Source organism: Onychomys torridus, chromosome X (assembly GCF_903995425.1).
Source record: "Onychomys torridus chromosome X, mOncTor1.1, whole genome shotgun sequence".
NCBI lineage: Eukaryota > Metazoa > Chordata > Mammalia > Rodentia > Cricetidae > Onychomys > Onychomys torridus.
In genome coordinates this window covers 63573623-63586290 of record NC_050466.1, presented here as the reverse complement: position 1 = coordinate 63586290, position 12668 = coordinate 63573623, and the positions used below count along the sequence as shown (strand labels likewise).

The following is a 12668-nucleotide window of genomic DNA, read 5'->3' as shown; positions in this document are numbered from 1 at the left end:
ATCTCTGTGAGTTAGAGGTCAGCCTGGTCTACAAAGTGAGTTCCAGGAAAGGCGCAAAGCTACACAGAGCTCAAAAAAAAAAAAGAAGAAAAAAAGAGAAAAAAAAAGAATAAACTCAAGAAAGTAATTGACTATACTTTTTAATGAGATTTTTCTGGCACAGTTCTTATCTAGTTGCTACATTTGAAAAGGGAAGAGTATTTTTCCTTTGAATAGAAAAAATGCATATATACATAAACATCTTAAATTAGATGTTTATGATCTCATAACATATTTTTCAGGAGAAACAGCACAGGTGACCGTGAGAAGGCTCTTCAGGTCATGCTCCAAGTTCTGCAAAGCTGTGATCACCCAGCTCCTGACATGCTTTGCCTGTGTGGGAGGATCTATAAGGACATCTTCCTGGATTCAGGCTGTGAAGAGGATGCAAGCAGAGACAGTGCCATTGAGTGGTAAATAACACACACAGTGCTGCATAGAGCAGAATCTTGTAGGCTGAGTAGCCAGGTCTTTTCCCTAGTACATAAATGCTTGTCAACTGACAGAGAAAATGATTGCAGTGTATGTGGTCTAGGAATGTTCAGATTCCTGGTTCTGAGAGAAAGACGTGATAAACAGAGGTTCCTGCTATTTATGCTTATCCTATTCATTTACTCATTCATGAGAAAGGAATGAGGCTTCACATACTCCTGCCAATTGCCCTTTCCAGAATTGTGTCCACCACCATTGGGCATCATCTTCCCAGTGAGCTGTTCATGTCTGCATGTCTTTATTCAACAGATGTTTATTCAAGGCTTACTTTGTAGTAGATACTTTTCTACATTGGAGATGCAGACACAGCAGACATGAATCCTTATCTTTGGGGACGTTGCCTTGCTAGTAAGGGAAGTCAGCAAGCAAAAAAAAAAAATCTATAGGCTATCAGTTGATGGCAAAGACTTAGAGCGGGAGTTAAGCAGGGAGGGGGGGTAAAAAGAAGGTTGAGCGAGAGGTCTAAATTTTTTATTTATTTTGGGGGTGCTAGGAATCAAACCCAGGATCTTATGCATACTACACAAGTGCTCTGTTACTGAACTATAGTTGCAGCCCCTAGGTTGTGTTTTGAAATAGAATAGTGAAGGCCAGTACAGAGATGAAGGTAGTGCAGCTTCGCAGATAACTATGAAGAAAGTGTTTCATGTTAAGAGGAGAGCCAGGGCAGATGCTGGGGCAGAAGCATGCTGGATACACTTAGTGATGGTGAGAAACAGGCAAAAGAAGAGCAATGAAATGAAACTCAATGGGAAGGGACATCATTAGAGAGTTTCCATCCAAGACTGACATTCATTTCTAACAAGAGTATTCTCACTTCTAGGCAATGAATATATTTTAGGGAGTGTCGTTGCTATATAAAATCCCTGAATGTTAGTTAGTAGCTAGTTTTTTTTGGGAGGCTTGTGATTCTGTGGGCTTTGGGGGCATTTCCTCTCCTGGGCCTCACTCCTAAAGTTGCTATTAGCCTGAGGGTTAGGCAGAACTAGAAAACCTAAGATGGCTTCATGCATATTTGGCAGCTGATGTTGAAAGGGAAGGTGGGAGCTACAAGGCCTGTTGGGGCTAATGTTCAGGAACTCACTTGAACTCACTTCTACCACATTTTGTTAAAAGAAGTCATGTGGCCTAACAAAAACAAAAGTGTAGAGAAATATGCCACCTTATTTCTATGCACACAAATTTTTCTGGGATTCCCAGGCACTCTCATACCTTAGGACCCTTAGAGATATCCAGCTCAACTTCTCTCTTAGACTGTGATCCCACATCACCCTCTCTTTGCCCACCTATTCTACTTTAAGGTAACATTGATATTGAGTTCATTGCAAATCTCTTGCCTCAGCCTTGCAAGTGTTGAGAATGGAGGTATGAACCTCCACTATGCTTATCTTTGGTATAACTTTTCATTGTGACAGAAAAATTTCATGGGAAGAAATTTTAAGTCTTAGACCATTGAAGAGTGAGAGAAAGGTTGGACTTCTGTTGGGTAGAGTAGCAATGATTTCCTTGGTGTCTTCTGGTCTGTGCGGTGGTACTTGTATTATTCTCCAAAGCTCATAAAACCACATTGTAACTGACTAAATGATAGCCTCTCACTTTAAAAACTAGTGTGTCACTAAATTTTCTTGTCATATAAATGAAAAGAAAAACACTCCTGGTTTGCAAATTCTTGGTAGTTGACTGTGTTTGTGTTACTACTCCATTGAAAACAATCATTTTTCCTTATCATAATAGTCATACTTGCTAATAGAAAAACGTTTTATGTCTAGTAAAGAATAAAGAGGAAAGTTAAAATGAAACTGTAAACTTTTTCCTATAAAATGGCACACCTAGTTTTTATCTCATTCCCTATCCTAATATGGTAATTCCCTACCTCTTGCCTCCCCTGCACATTTGCATTGGTAGCCATTTAGGATTTGAGATTCAGGCAGTGTCCTCATACATGAAGAAGTGATTCAGTGTTGTGATAATGTAAGCAAGCAAGCAAATGGCATGTAGACAAATAACCCATGATCGATGCCATTTCTATAAATAAAAATACTCAATGTACACTGAGAGTTTAACTTAAAATGAGACTTAGATATCAAACTATGGTCATTTGGAGGACTATAATGGATTTTAAATTTCTTATGTATGTTTCCATATGATTTACTTATTTATGTAGTCAATACAGGCTTTTATAGTCAAACTATCTTAGGAGGAAAACTAAAGACTTCTTAGTGTAAGCTACCATGTTGCTATTACATTTTCAAAACACTGATGTGTGTATCTGTTCATCAGGGTTAAGGGAGGAACTATCAAACATTAGAGCAATGAATATCTTCATGAAAAGGTAGTTTGTATTATTATCTACCTGTTTCATTCTAAATCAGTAAGATGATGTAATAAGAATTTGGTGGTTCTATAATTGTAGGTATCGCAAAGGGTTTGAACTCCAGTCATCTCTTTATTCGGGAATTAACCTTGCAGTTTTGCTGATAGTTGCTGGACAACAGTTTGAAACTTCGATGGAACTAAGGAAAATAGGTAAAGCTGTTATTATTGCAGATGTTTCAGATTTAGTTATATAAGCTGAGCATTAAAAAGTTATGTTCAACTTGCTAGGTATAGTGACATACATCTTTAGCCCCAGGACTCAGGAAGCACAGGCAGGTGGATCTCCTTAAGGATCGCCTATTCTACATAGTGACTTCCAGAGAGCCAGGCCTACATAGCAAGACGTGTGTGTGCGTGTGCATGTGCGTGCGTGCGTGCGTGTGTGTGTGTGTGTGTGTGTGTGTGTGTGTGTTGGTTCAAATAACTAGAGTTGCTTTTCCAGGAGGATACCTGAGACAGCAGCCAAATAAAATGCCTACTTGTCCTTTTCCTAAAGTCTTATATAATATGGCAGAACTAGAAAGTTTTTTTTTTTTCATGACATCAAAATTCAAATTCTTAAGGTGTCCGGCTGAACAGTTTATTGGGAAGAAAAGGGAGCCTGGAGAAAATGAACAATTACTGGGATGTAGGTCAGTTCTTCACCGTCAGCATGTTGGCAAGCGATATTGGGAAAGCTGTCCAGGCAGCAGAGAGGTTGTTCAAACTGAAACCCCCAGTCTGGTAAGTCCCATCTGTGCCTAGTAATCTCATGTCTCCATATCTGAACCTGTTGTGAAATGTCTCATTCAAGGAGAAAATGTTAAATACAGCAGAGCAACAACTGCTGTTTTGCCTTCTTTAATGCTTCTTTACTAAAGAAGCTAAGACAAACAACAGCTTTGAGGGCTCATTGCTTTTATGTGCAGGGTGGAAGAGACAGGTATATGCACACTTAGAATGTATCCTTGCATGCTCTGTTCCTAAGACTAGACTTGTAGCTGGAAGTTTTCCTGTGTCTCAGCCGGCCGGCAGTCAGGACAAATCTCTCCCACTCATGTCCCCCAAGTAAACACACAGAGGCTTATATTAATTACAACTGCTCGGCCATTAGCTCAGGCTTATTAATGACTAGCTCTCTTACACTTAAATTAACACATAATTCTTATCTATGTTTAGCCACATGGTTTGGTACCTTTTTTCAGTTCTGCCTTGTCTTGCTTCCTCTGTGTCTGGCTGGTGACTCCTGACTCAGCACTTCCTGTTGCTGTTTTTAAAACTGATAAGAGGTGCTAGTTACTGTGCAGAAAGATCAGGAGGCACGAGCCATGACAAAACCCAGTATCAGAGCTTTTTTGAGTGGAGGGACAAAAGAACCAGGCCTGGGGAAGAAGCACCTGCAGAGAGCAGAGAGAGAGAGATGGTCGGGAAAGAGAGAACAGAGAGGGAGGAGGAGGAGTATGCGTCCAGCTTTTTAAGGATTCCTGTGAACAAGTGCAGGTGGGCTTACAGAGCTATGTCATGAATGCGCTGATTGCATGACCACACCACGTGCATGTAATCACAAGCACACACTGATGACATAAGACGCAAGACCCCTTGTTTAGCTACTGAACTGCACATGTGTGGTCTTGCAGCTGGAGTAGTGGCAGAATCCTAACACTTCCTCTTCCCAGAATTCTCTTTGACTTCTTGCCCTGCCTATACTCACTGCCTGGCTACTGGCCAGTCAGCATTTTATTAATCCAGTGTACAAGGGCATTATCCCACAGCACTAGACTGTCAGTCTTCTTGACTTCTTTTAGTTTGTGTCTTCAAGAGAAAAATGCTGTTTGATATTAGTATGTGTATGTGTTTGTGCTAAAGCATATAGTAAAACTGAGAAAGAACATCAAGAAAATGATACTCTTGAGTTGGCAACACTTAGTCTGCTGGCCATGGTGGGCTCTATGGTGGTGTAGGGTATTTTGTTGGCCTTCATCAAGGGTGTTGGCATCCTCCTCAGTTACTATACTGCCTGGATATTCCACAGTGTACCCCCATTTCTATAGCACCCCAATCCTTTAAAAGGACCTCTGTCCCTAGGTTATCCCAGCTACCAGCAATACCACTGAGGAAGATATCGCCTGCCACTGCCATTGTGGGAGCTGCTTGTCAGTTCCCTCCCAGATGATCTTACCTCCAAGGAAGGACTGACTCCTACATGACCCTGAGACCCTCCAGAAAGGATCTCTTATTCTACTTTCTTGTTCTGTGGTAGGGATGGGATACCCCAGTGGCCTTGTCACACAGGTTGCCTCCCCTAACTTTTTTGTCTCTCAGCATACATGGAACAAACTCTCATCCCAGCTCCTTCCTATGGCACCATAATGAGTATTTAAAACCACTGGGTGGGGGAATGATGTTTGTCTCCAATGAAAACTGGAATTAAAAGACTAGTAATAAAGACTGGTTAATAAAATGGTAACACAGCAACAGCTGTAGATTAACCCCTGAATCAACCCTTTAACTGTGCAGAGAAGACTACTAAAAATACAGGGAGTATGTTCAGGGTTTATCAGAGAATGAGAAAGGCCAGATTCAGGTTATAGTTTCCTGCATTAATAGTTCCCAATCTTTACTGTTCATTGGAATAATTGGTGTTGATGAAAGCTTAAATTGTGATGCCCAAACTCTAGTGTCTCATTAAGTAGATCTACAGTAGAGCCTGAGAATTTGCATTTTCAAATTATAAACTGCTACTACTGATAATCTGGGGACCACATTTTCAAAACCACTTTTCTATAGGCTCTCATTTTAATTAAAAATGTGTGCTTGGTATGCTACTCACAGAAAAAAACATGGACATTATCAGACTTCCCCATAGATATCTGAAGCTCCATTAGAATTGTGGTTACCTTATTGATGGCTATAGTCTCATAATAAATGCTCAGTAGATACTTGTATAATGAGTAAATGATAGAGAGGAATGTTATCTTAGATATTAACAGGACTTATCTTAGAGAGATGACTTGATAAAGCTTTTAATTTTATGTTTTCTCTTATCCATGTTATCTGAGTTTTCTAAAATACAGCTCTATTTCAGGTGGAATATTCCTTATCTGAAATACTTAGAACTCTTAAGCATTTGAGATTTGGGTGTTTGGGTTGTTTTTCTTTCAAAAAAATATTCCTATATTCTTTATTAGTTGAGCATCCCTAACTCAAATCCGAACTGTTTCAAAAACCAAATGTTAAAATTGTGTATGTTAGCTATGCAAAATGATGGGCTTCATTGTTAAATTCTTCTGTAGGAATGATCATGTAATTATTGATTGTACTCACCCCCTTTACCTTCTCCCATCTCCCCTCCTTCTCTCTGGTCTCTTTCCTTTTCCAAAATAGTACCCCCTCAACTTTCAAGTCTTTTTTAAAATTAAAACTGTATTTCCAAATATTTTTTCTCAATGGCCTGAATTATTTTGTTTAACCTGATGGTCTTTAGTTCCATCCATTTTCCATCAAATATTATAATTTCATTCTTCATAGCCAAATAACACTGAATTGTTTATATCATTTTCCCTGTTGATAGACACCTAGGCTGATTGCATGATTCTGCTATTGTGAATCATGCTGTAATAAACACAGAACTACAGCTATAACACTCAAAATTTGGGAGTTTTGGAACATTTCAGATTTTGGATTCTCTGACTAGGGCTCACCTTACATTTCCATGTTTTTGTTTTTGTTTTTTAATTTACTCCAAATGGCACATGTTCACCTGCTAGTTCTTACTTTTCAGTTTAGTGGACCAGTTGGATTCTAGAAGTAGGAATTCCTTTAATCATACCCACTTTGTCCCTATTCTCCCCAATCTGAACAAGCTAACATTTGGTTTCAGACCATATCAACATTTTAGAAGTTCTCTTAGACTGAAAGAGTACATTCACATTGGGTATCTAACACTCTTAGAATGGCTTCTGTGTACCACATCCTAATCTTAAAGTACATTGCTGTGACTGGACCAGATAAAGTAGAGTCCAGAGAGAGGAAGCCCCAGGGTTGGATCTAGTACCTTTACATCAGTACCTGAATTGACTGATAATGTTGTACCTACTGTCAAAAGCCAGTCTCAGGACACAGGAAATCTTTTGACTATACCAGTCTGATGACTAGGATTTACTTGAAGGACTTATAAAACTCACAAATGTTATTATACTCACTGTTAACAGCTTGTTACAACAAAATAATACAAATTAAATCATTGATGGCAAAATTCTTGGATCATGTGTCTACAGGAGATTATGTACACTCTTCCTATTCCCATTTCTCAGTGGAATAGTATGCATGGTGCATAATTCTCCCATCATCAGTATGTGACAGCAGGTATGAAATGTTGCCAGCCAGGAAAGTTCAGTAAGCCTTGATGAGCAGCTTTTTTAAATTAAGGTGAATTATGTCAGCACAAAGTGTTCATGTGGCTGCTCTTAATATCAGTCTTCAGCTTCTCCAGAGGTCAAACTGATATGGTGCATGGACAAAGGCTTCCACCATGAGTCATATTGTTAATGCAGACTGTCTAGCATGGCCAAAGGCCCCTGGAAAACACATCCTTAGCAGACAGGATATTCCAGAGCTTAGAGCAGTGTTAGTATCTAGACAAGGGCCAGACCTATATGTGGAATGTGTCAATTTTGGATGGTTAAGGCCTGGTAAGTGCCCAAACAAGTCAGCCAGAGTCTTAACTGGTCTACTTTTCTAGATTACTCCATACTTTATCCTCAGAGAACCAAATAATACAATGATGCTTTCATATTAACCATCTCTATTTAGTACCAGAGAGGTTGTAACCACCATTGCCTGACAACTGTATTTCCAAATATTCAGTTTGCTTGAAGACAGCAAAGTTTAGGCAGAATCAAGAAAATCTACCTGGCCAGATTATTATTTTTTTAAGTAAAAGACAAGTTTTAGATAAGCAGTTGCTGGAATTGAGGGAGAGGACAGGGACAGGAAGGAAGTAGTTGTTACTTATAGGACAGCAACATGAGGTGGTGGATCATAGTGATAGGCATGAGCTCCACTTTGTATCAATGGCAGAATTTGATTGTGATACTATACTATGGATTTGTAAGATATTGTTAGTAGAGCATACTTAATCAAGGTTTTGGTATACTATTTCTAAAAATACCTTAAAACAGATAGGTTACCTAATTTTTTTTAAAAAAAAAAAAAGGTATTTGACATACTTTGTAATTGCTTTTTTCTGTTGAACTAATTGCTTTTGTTTTCTAAAACAGTTATCTTGTGCTTTCCACTACAATTAGATGTCATACTGATGCTTAGTCTTAGCCAATAGGCCAAGAAATGTTGGATAGTGTGTACTAAAATTGAGGTGTTAGAAAAAGCTGTCTTATAGCCAGGCAGTGGTTGCACACGCCTTTAATCCCAGCACTCAGGAAGCAGAGGCAGGTAGATCTCTGTGAGTTTGAGGCCAGCCTGGTCTACAGCGTGAGATCCAGGACAGGCACCAAAACTACACAGAGAAACCCTGTGTTGAAAAACCAAAAAGAATTGTTGGACTGATTTTGCCTGTTGTTTTTATTTCTTATGATTAGTTATGTGGTTGCTCAGTGACTTTATGAAGAGCTCGTGACAAATGCAAATTGAAGTACATAAGGCTTTGTTTTGGGAAGCTTCTTTGAAAGCGATTAGAATTGATTTCAGTTTCTTTAGGAATCTAATTTATGAGGTTTGTGATTTTTTTTACCCCCAGGTACCTGCGGTCATTAGTTCAGAACTTGCTGTTAATTCAACGCTTCAAGAAACCCATAACAGAACATTCACCCAGGCAGGAACAGCTTAACTTCTGGCTAGATATAATTTTTGAAGCAACAAATGAAGTTACTAATGGACTCAGATTTCCAGTAAGATATGCTAAATGGGGTGGGGGGGGAGGTATTAGTTCCTTTGCTGGGATCAAACCTAAGAACTGGCACATTCTAGGCAAATATTCTACCACTGAGCAATACCACTAGTCCCAATCTTTTAAGATAGACCAGAGAGACTAGGGATTCATGCTATATAATTATTAAAAACTATAAAAAGGAAGAAAACTACAAGTTATAATATTTGGATAATAGTCCTCTGTGGAATCAGCAAATGATAAGTTAGTCTCAGGGAAAAGTTGCCCATGTCTCTCAAATAGTGGCTCTCAACTGAATGTAATTTTGTTTCACTCAAGGACATTTGGCAGAATTTGGAAATGTTTTTGGTTGTTAGAACCAAATGTAAGGGGTAATGCTACTGACAATAAGGTGTAAGTCTGCTACATGTCCCCCAGTAATTAGAACAGTACCCTTACACACACAGAGACACACAGACTCTCTCTCTCTCTCTCTCTCACACACACACACACACACACACACACACACACACACACACACACACACACAGACTGAGAGAGAGAGAGACAGAGAGAGAGTGAGTAATTATTTGGTTCAAAAACAGTAAGACAGAAATGAAGAGATTTTGTTCTAAAACATGCTGTACATGGAATTTCAAGCTGTCTTTTCCAAAACTTTGATTTGCCTCCAGTGCTACTAATTAATATTTAAAACCTTGTTGAAAAAGCGGAATTGCTTTTAGCTTTTCAGTTAGTTTTGTTTCAGTTTTATGGGCATCTCATAAATTTTTATAAGTAAGATATCTAAGTATTCTAGAAATTGAATTTCAATAATTGTATTTCATAAATATGAAATTTATGCCATGATACTTTGTGAATATGGGTGATTTTAAAAAGAATTTCATTAACTACTCAAAAAATGCAGTTATTGGAAGTGATTATAATTATTTTGTTTCTGGGTAATACATTTTGAGATGTTGTTTTAATTGTAAAATGTTTCAAATTGGATAGGTCCGAATCAGTAAAAAAGCCGACACTTGTGTAAGCTGTAAGCTTGTGTAAGTGTGTGTGTGTAAGCTCTACTTAAGTTTATCATACTGAATGTGTTGTTACTCTGTTTGGGAGATTTGCTTTCTCGTCCTCTCCCTCCACCTACTTCTATGTGCTCTTTCTCTCCCTTCTCTTTCTTCCTAGTTGCCCTCACATATTCTTAACCAATTAACTAGTGTTACTTTGAAACACCACTCGCTTTTCATTTACCTGCATATGTACATACTTGGTACTTGCTGGCTGCCCTGTCTGTCTACTTCCTTATTTCTCTCAAAAACAGTCACTTCCTTCTTTTTCTGTCACCTTCTCAAGCAGGCCTTTCTTGTCCTCCCTGTAAGATGAGGCCCAACTCCCCACTTCCGACATACTCTTTTGGAAGTGTTGTGTTCCATTGCATTGGATAGCCTTGTGGTTCTTTGTTCTCGGTGCACTCATTGAAACAGCCCTCATACAGCCAGGGATTCATGAGGATTATGTGCCATGCTATAGGCCTGGCTCCTAGAGTCATGCTTGGCATAGTTGCTCATTTGTATTTGTTGAGTACAAATTCTTCCACTTCCTCACTGGCAGAGTCACCTGTTGTAGACTGCTGTGTTTTGTAAAACTCTGCTCTTATTTTAGGTTCTGGTAATAGAGCCAACCAAAGTCTACCAGCCTTCTTATGTCTCTATCAACAATGAAGCTGAGGAAAGAACTGTTTCTTTATGGCATGTCTCACCCACAGAAATGGTAAGGGTAAAAAAATCACAAATAGCCCTTGCTTCCATATGATTGAATGAGTAATTTGATCTTCAAATAGGACAGTATATGTGGTAGTGTTAGAAAGAATAGGCACCCATGCTTAACTTGTAAACTATGAGACTATGTGTGAAACTATAATCACAGATGAAAAAAAATCTATTTTCTGTATGTGGGCATTGAGGGTGTGTGTGTGTGTGTGTGTGTGTGTGTGTGTGTGTGTGTGTGTAATAAATATAAAATAAGCACAATTTTGTTTTTTTTTTCAAAAGTTAGATTGTAAGAGCCAGGTGATGGTGACGGCACACTTCTTTAATCCCAGCACTCAGGAAGCAGAAGCAGGCAGATCTCTGTGAGTTTGAGGCCAGCCTGGTCTACAGAACTAGTTCTATAACAGTCAGGGCTGTTACTCAGAGAAACCCTGTCTCCTAAAACAAAAACAAAATAGACTTTAAGGAAGTAGATATAGAATATATAAAATTCCTTCATATTTCTCAAACCTTATCCCAATTTCCATCTCCATCCCCAGTGATTTGGTGGATATCCCTGTATCCTTGCCCCAAATTCACTTATATATGCATAATATACACACATATATTCCCTATTTTACTTTTTTTTTCAAGACAGGGTTTCTCTGTGTAGCTTTGCACCTTTCCTGGAACTCACTCTGTAGCCCAGGCTTGCCTTGAACTCACAGAGATCCGCCTGCCTTTGTCTCCCAAGTACTGGGATTAAAGGCATGTGCCACCACCCAGCTATTCCCTATTTTACACACACAGACATTTGACATTATAGTGTAACCATAAAACATATATTTAAATTTTAAAAGTTTATTTATTTTTGTGTGTGTATACACATATGTGCATATGTCATAACTTGCATTTGATGGTCAAAAGAACTTTCAAGATGTGGTTCTCTCCCACTTGGAGATTTGAGGATCAAATTTAGGTCACCAGGTTTGTGCAGCAAGTGCTTTTACATTGGCCTAACATATTTTTTACTTTTGAAATTTGTTTTTAAAGCTTTCTATACATCATGGGCAGTTTTTTACAAAACACACACCCAGCTATCTGATTTTTAAAATGTTTTCATATTGTATGTTGTGTTTCTTGGTCTAAATTAACCTACTTTATTTCACCATTCTCATTGATACCTAGTAAGATACTGTTGACTCAAGTATGTTTATAACTTTGATAGCTACTATCAAACTTATGCAAGCTTATATTCATACTAACAATTATAATTGCCCGTTATAAAGATTACAGAATGCTGAGCTGGGACTTCAGGTTTCTGGTAATAGAAGTATCTTCATCTGTTTGTGTAAAGTATTTCATTGGGTTTTTTCTTTAATAAATTCTGCATTAATGAAGCACAGTACCTGTGACAAACATATTAGATAGGTTTATTTGCTGTGCATGTGTTTCCATGGAGTATGGGGAGACTTCTACCATTAGCTGAGCAAAGGAAGATTATTTTTCTCCCTGTTAGCAAAAATGAGAATGATTATGATGTCAGGTAAAAATACACATTATCTTCACAAATAAAACAGCATTGTAAAGTAAACAGAGGCTCAAGTTCAAATTAGAAATGCCTTAGCAAATATAGTCAAATCTCAAGTGAAGGCCAGTAATCTTGTCTAATGTTTAACTCTGGAGTAATCTTCTTGTTGAAAATACAGTTCAAAAAAAAACAATCATTAATGAGGATGAGCTGCCATGATGTGCTTGTATTTTTCCTGTACTGTGTATATTAAATAACGTGAAGGCAAAAGAGAGCAATTATATATATATAAGCACATATGTTATATATTCCTCATTTGAAAAGAATACACATTTTATTTAATTTGCCTCCTCTTTGTTCTTCTAAAATCTTGTCATTGAAGTACAGGTGGCACCCCATAATCTGCAGTAGTCCAAAATCTGAAGTTTTTCAACTGCTGCTAGTCACAGAGCTTTAGATTTTGGAGCATTTCAGAATTCAGATATTTAGAACAAAAATGCTCAACTATTAAAGTCTCTGAATATATTGCAGAATCTGAAACATTTCTGGACCCCAATATTACAGACTGGGGAAAGTCTATCTGTATTATATATACATGAAAACATGTTCA

General features: G+C 38.1%; 1 protein-coding gene across 1 annotated transcript in view; it reads left to right on the top strand.

The window, feature by feature from the left end:
* The window catches only part of Map3k15 (mitogen-activated protein kinase kinase kinase 15), a 132599-nt gene that overhangs the window by 81600 nt on the left and 38331 nt on the right, over positions 1-12668 (top strand). Inside the window, exons 7-11 of the mRNA XM_036175586.1 lie at positions 282-452; positions 2945-3057; positions 3471-3630; positions 8642-8792; positions 10442-10549. Of these exons, the coding sequence (XP_036031479.1) occupies positions 282-452; positions 2945-3057; positions 3471-3630; positions 8642-8792; positions 10442-10549 (703 nt within the window). The remainder of the gene's footprint in view (positions 1-281; positions 453-2944; positions 3058-3470; positions 3631-8641; positions 8793-10441; positions 10550-12668) is intronic.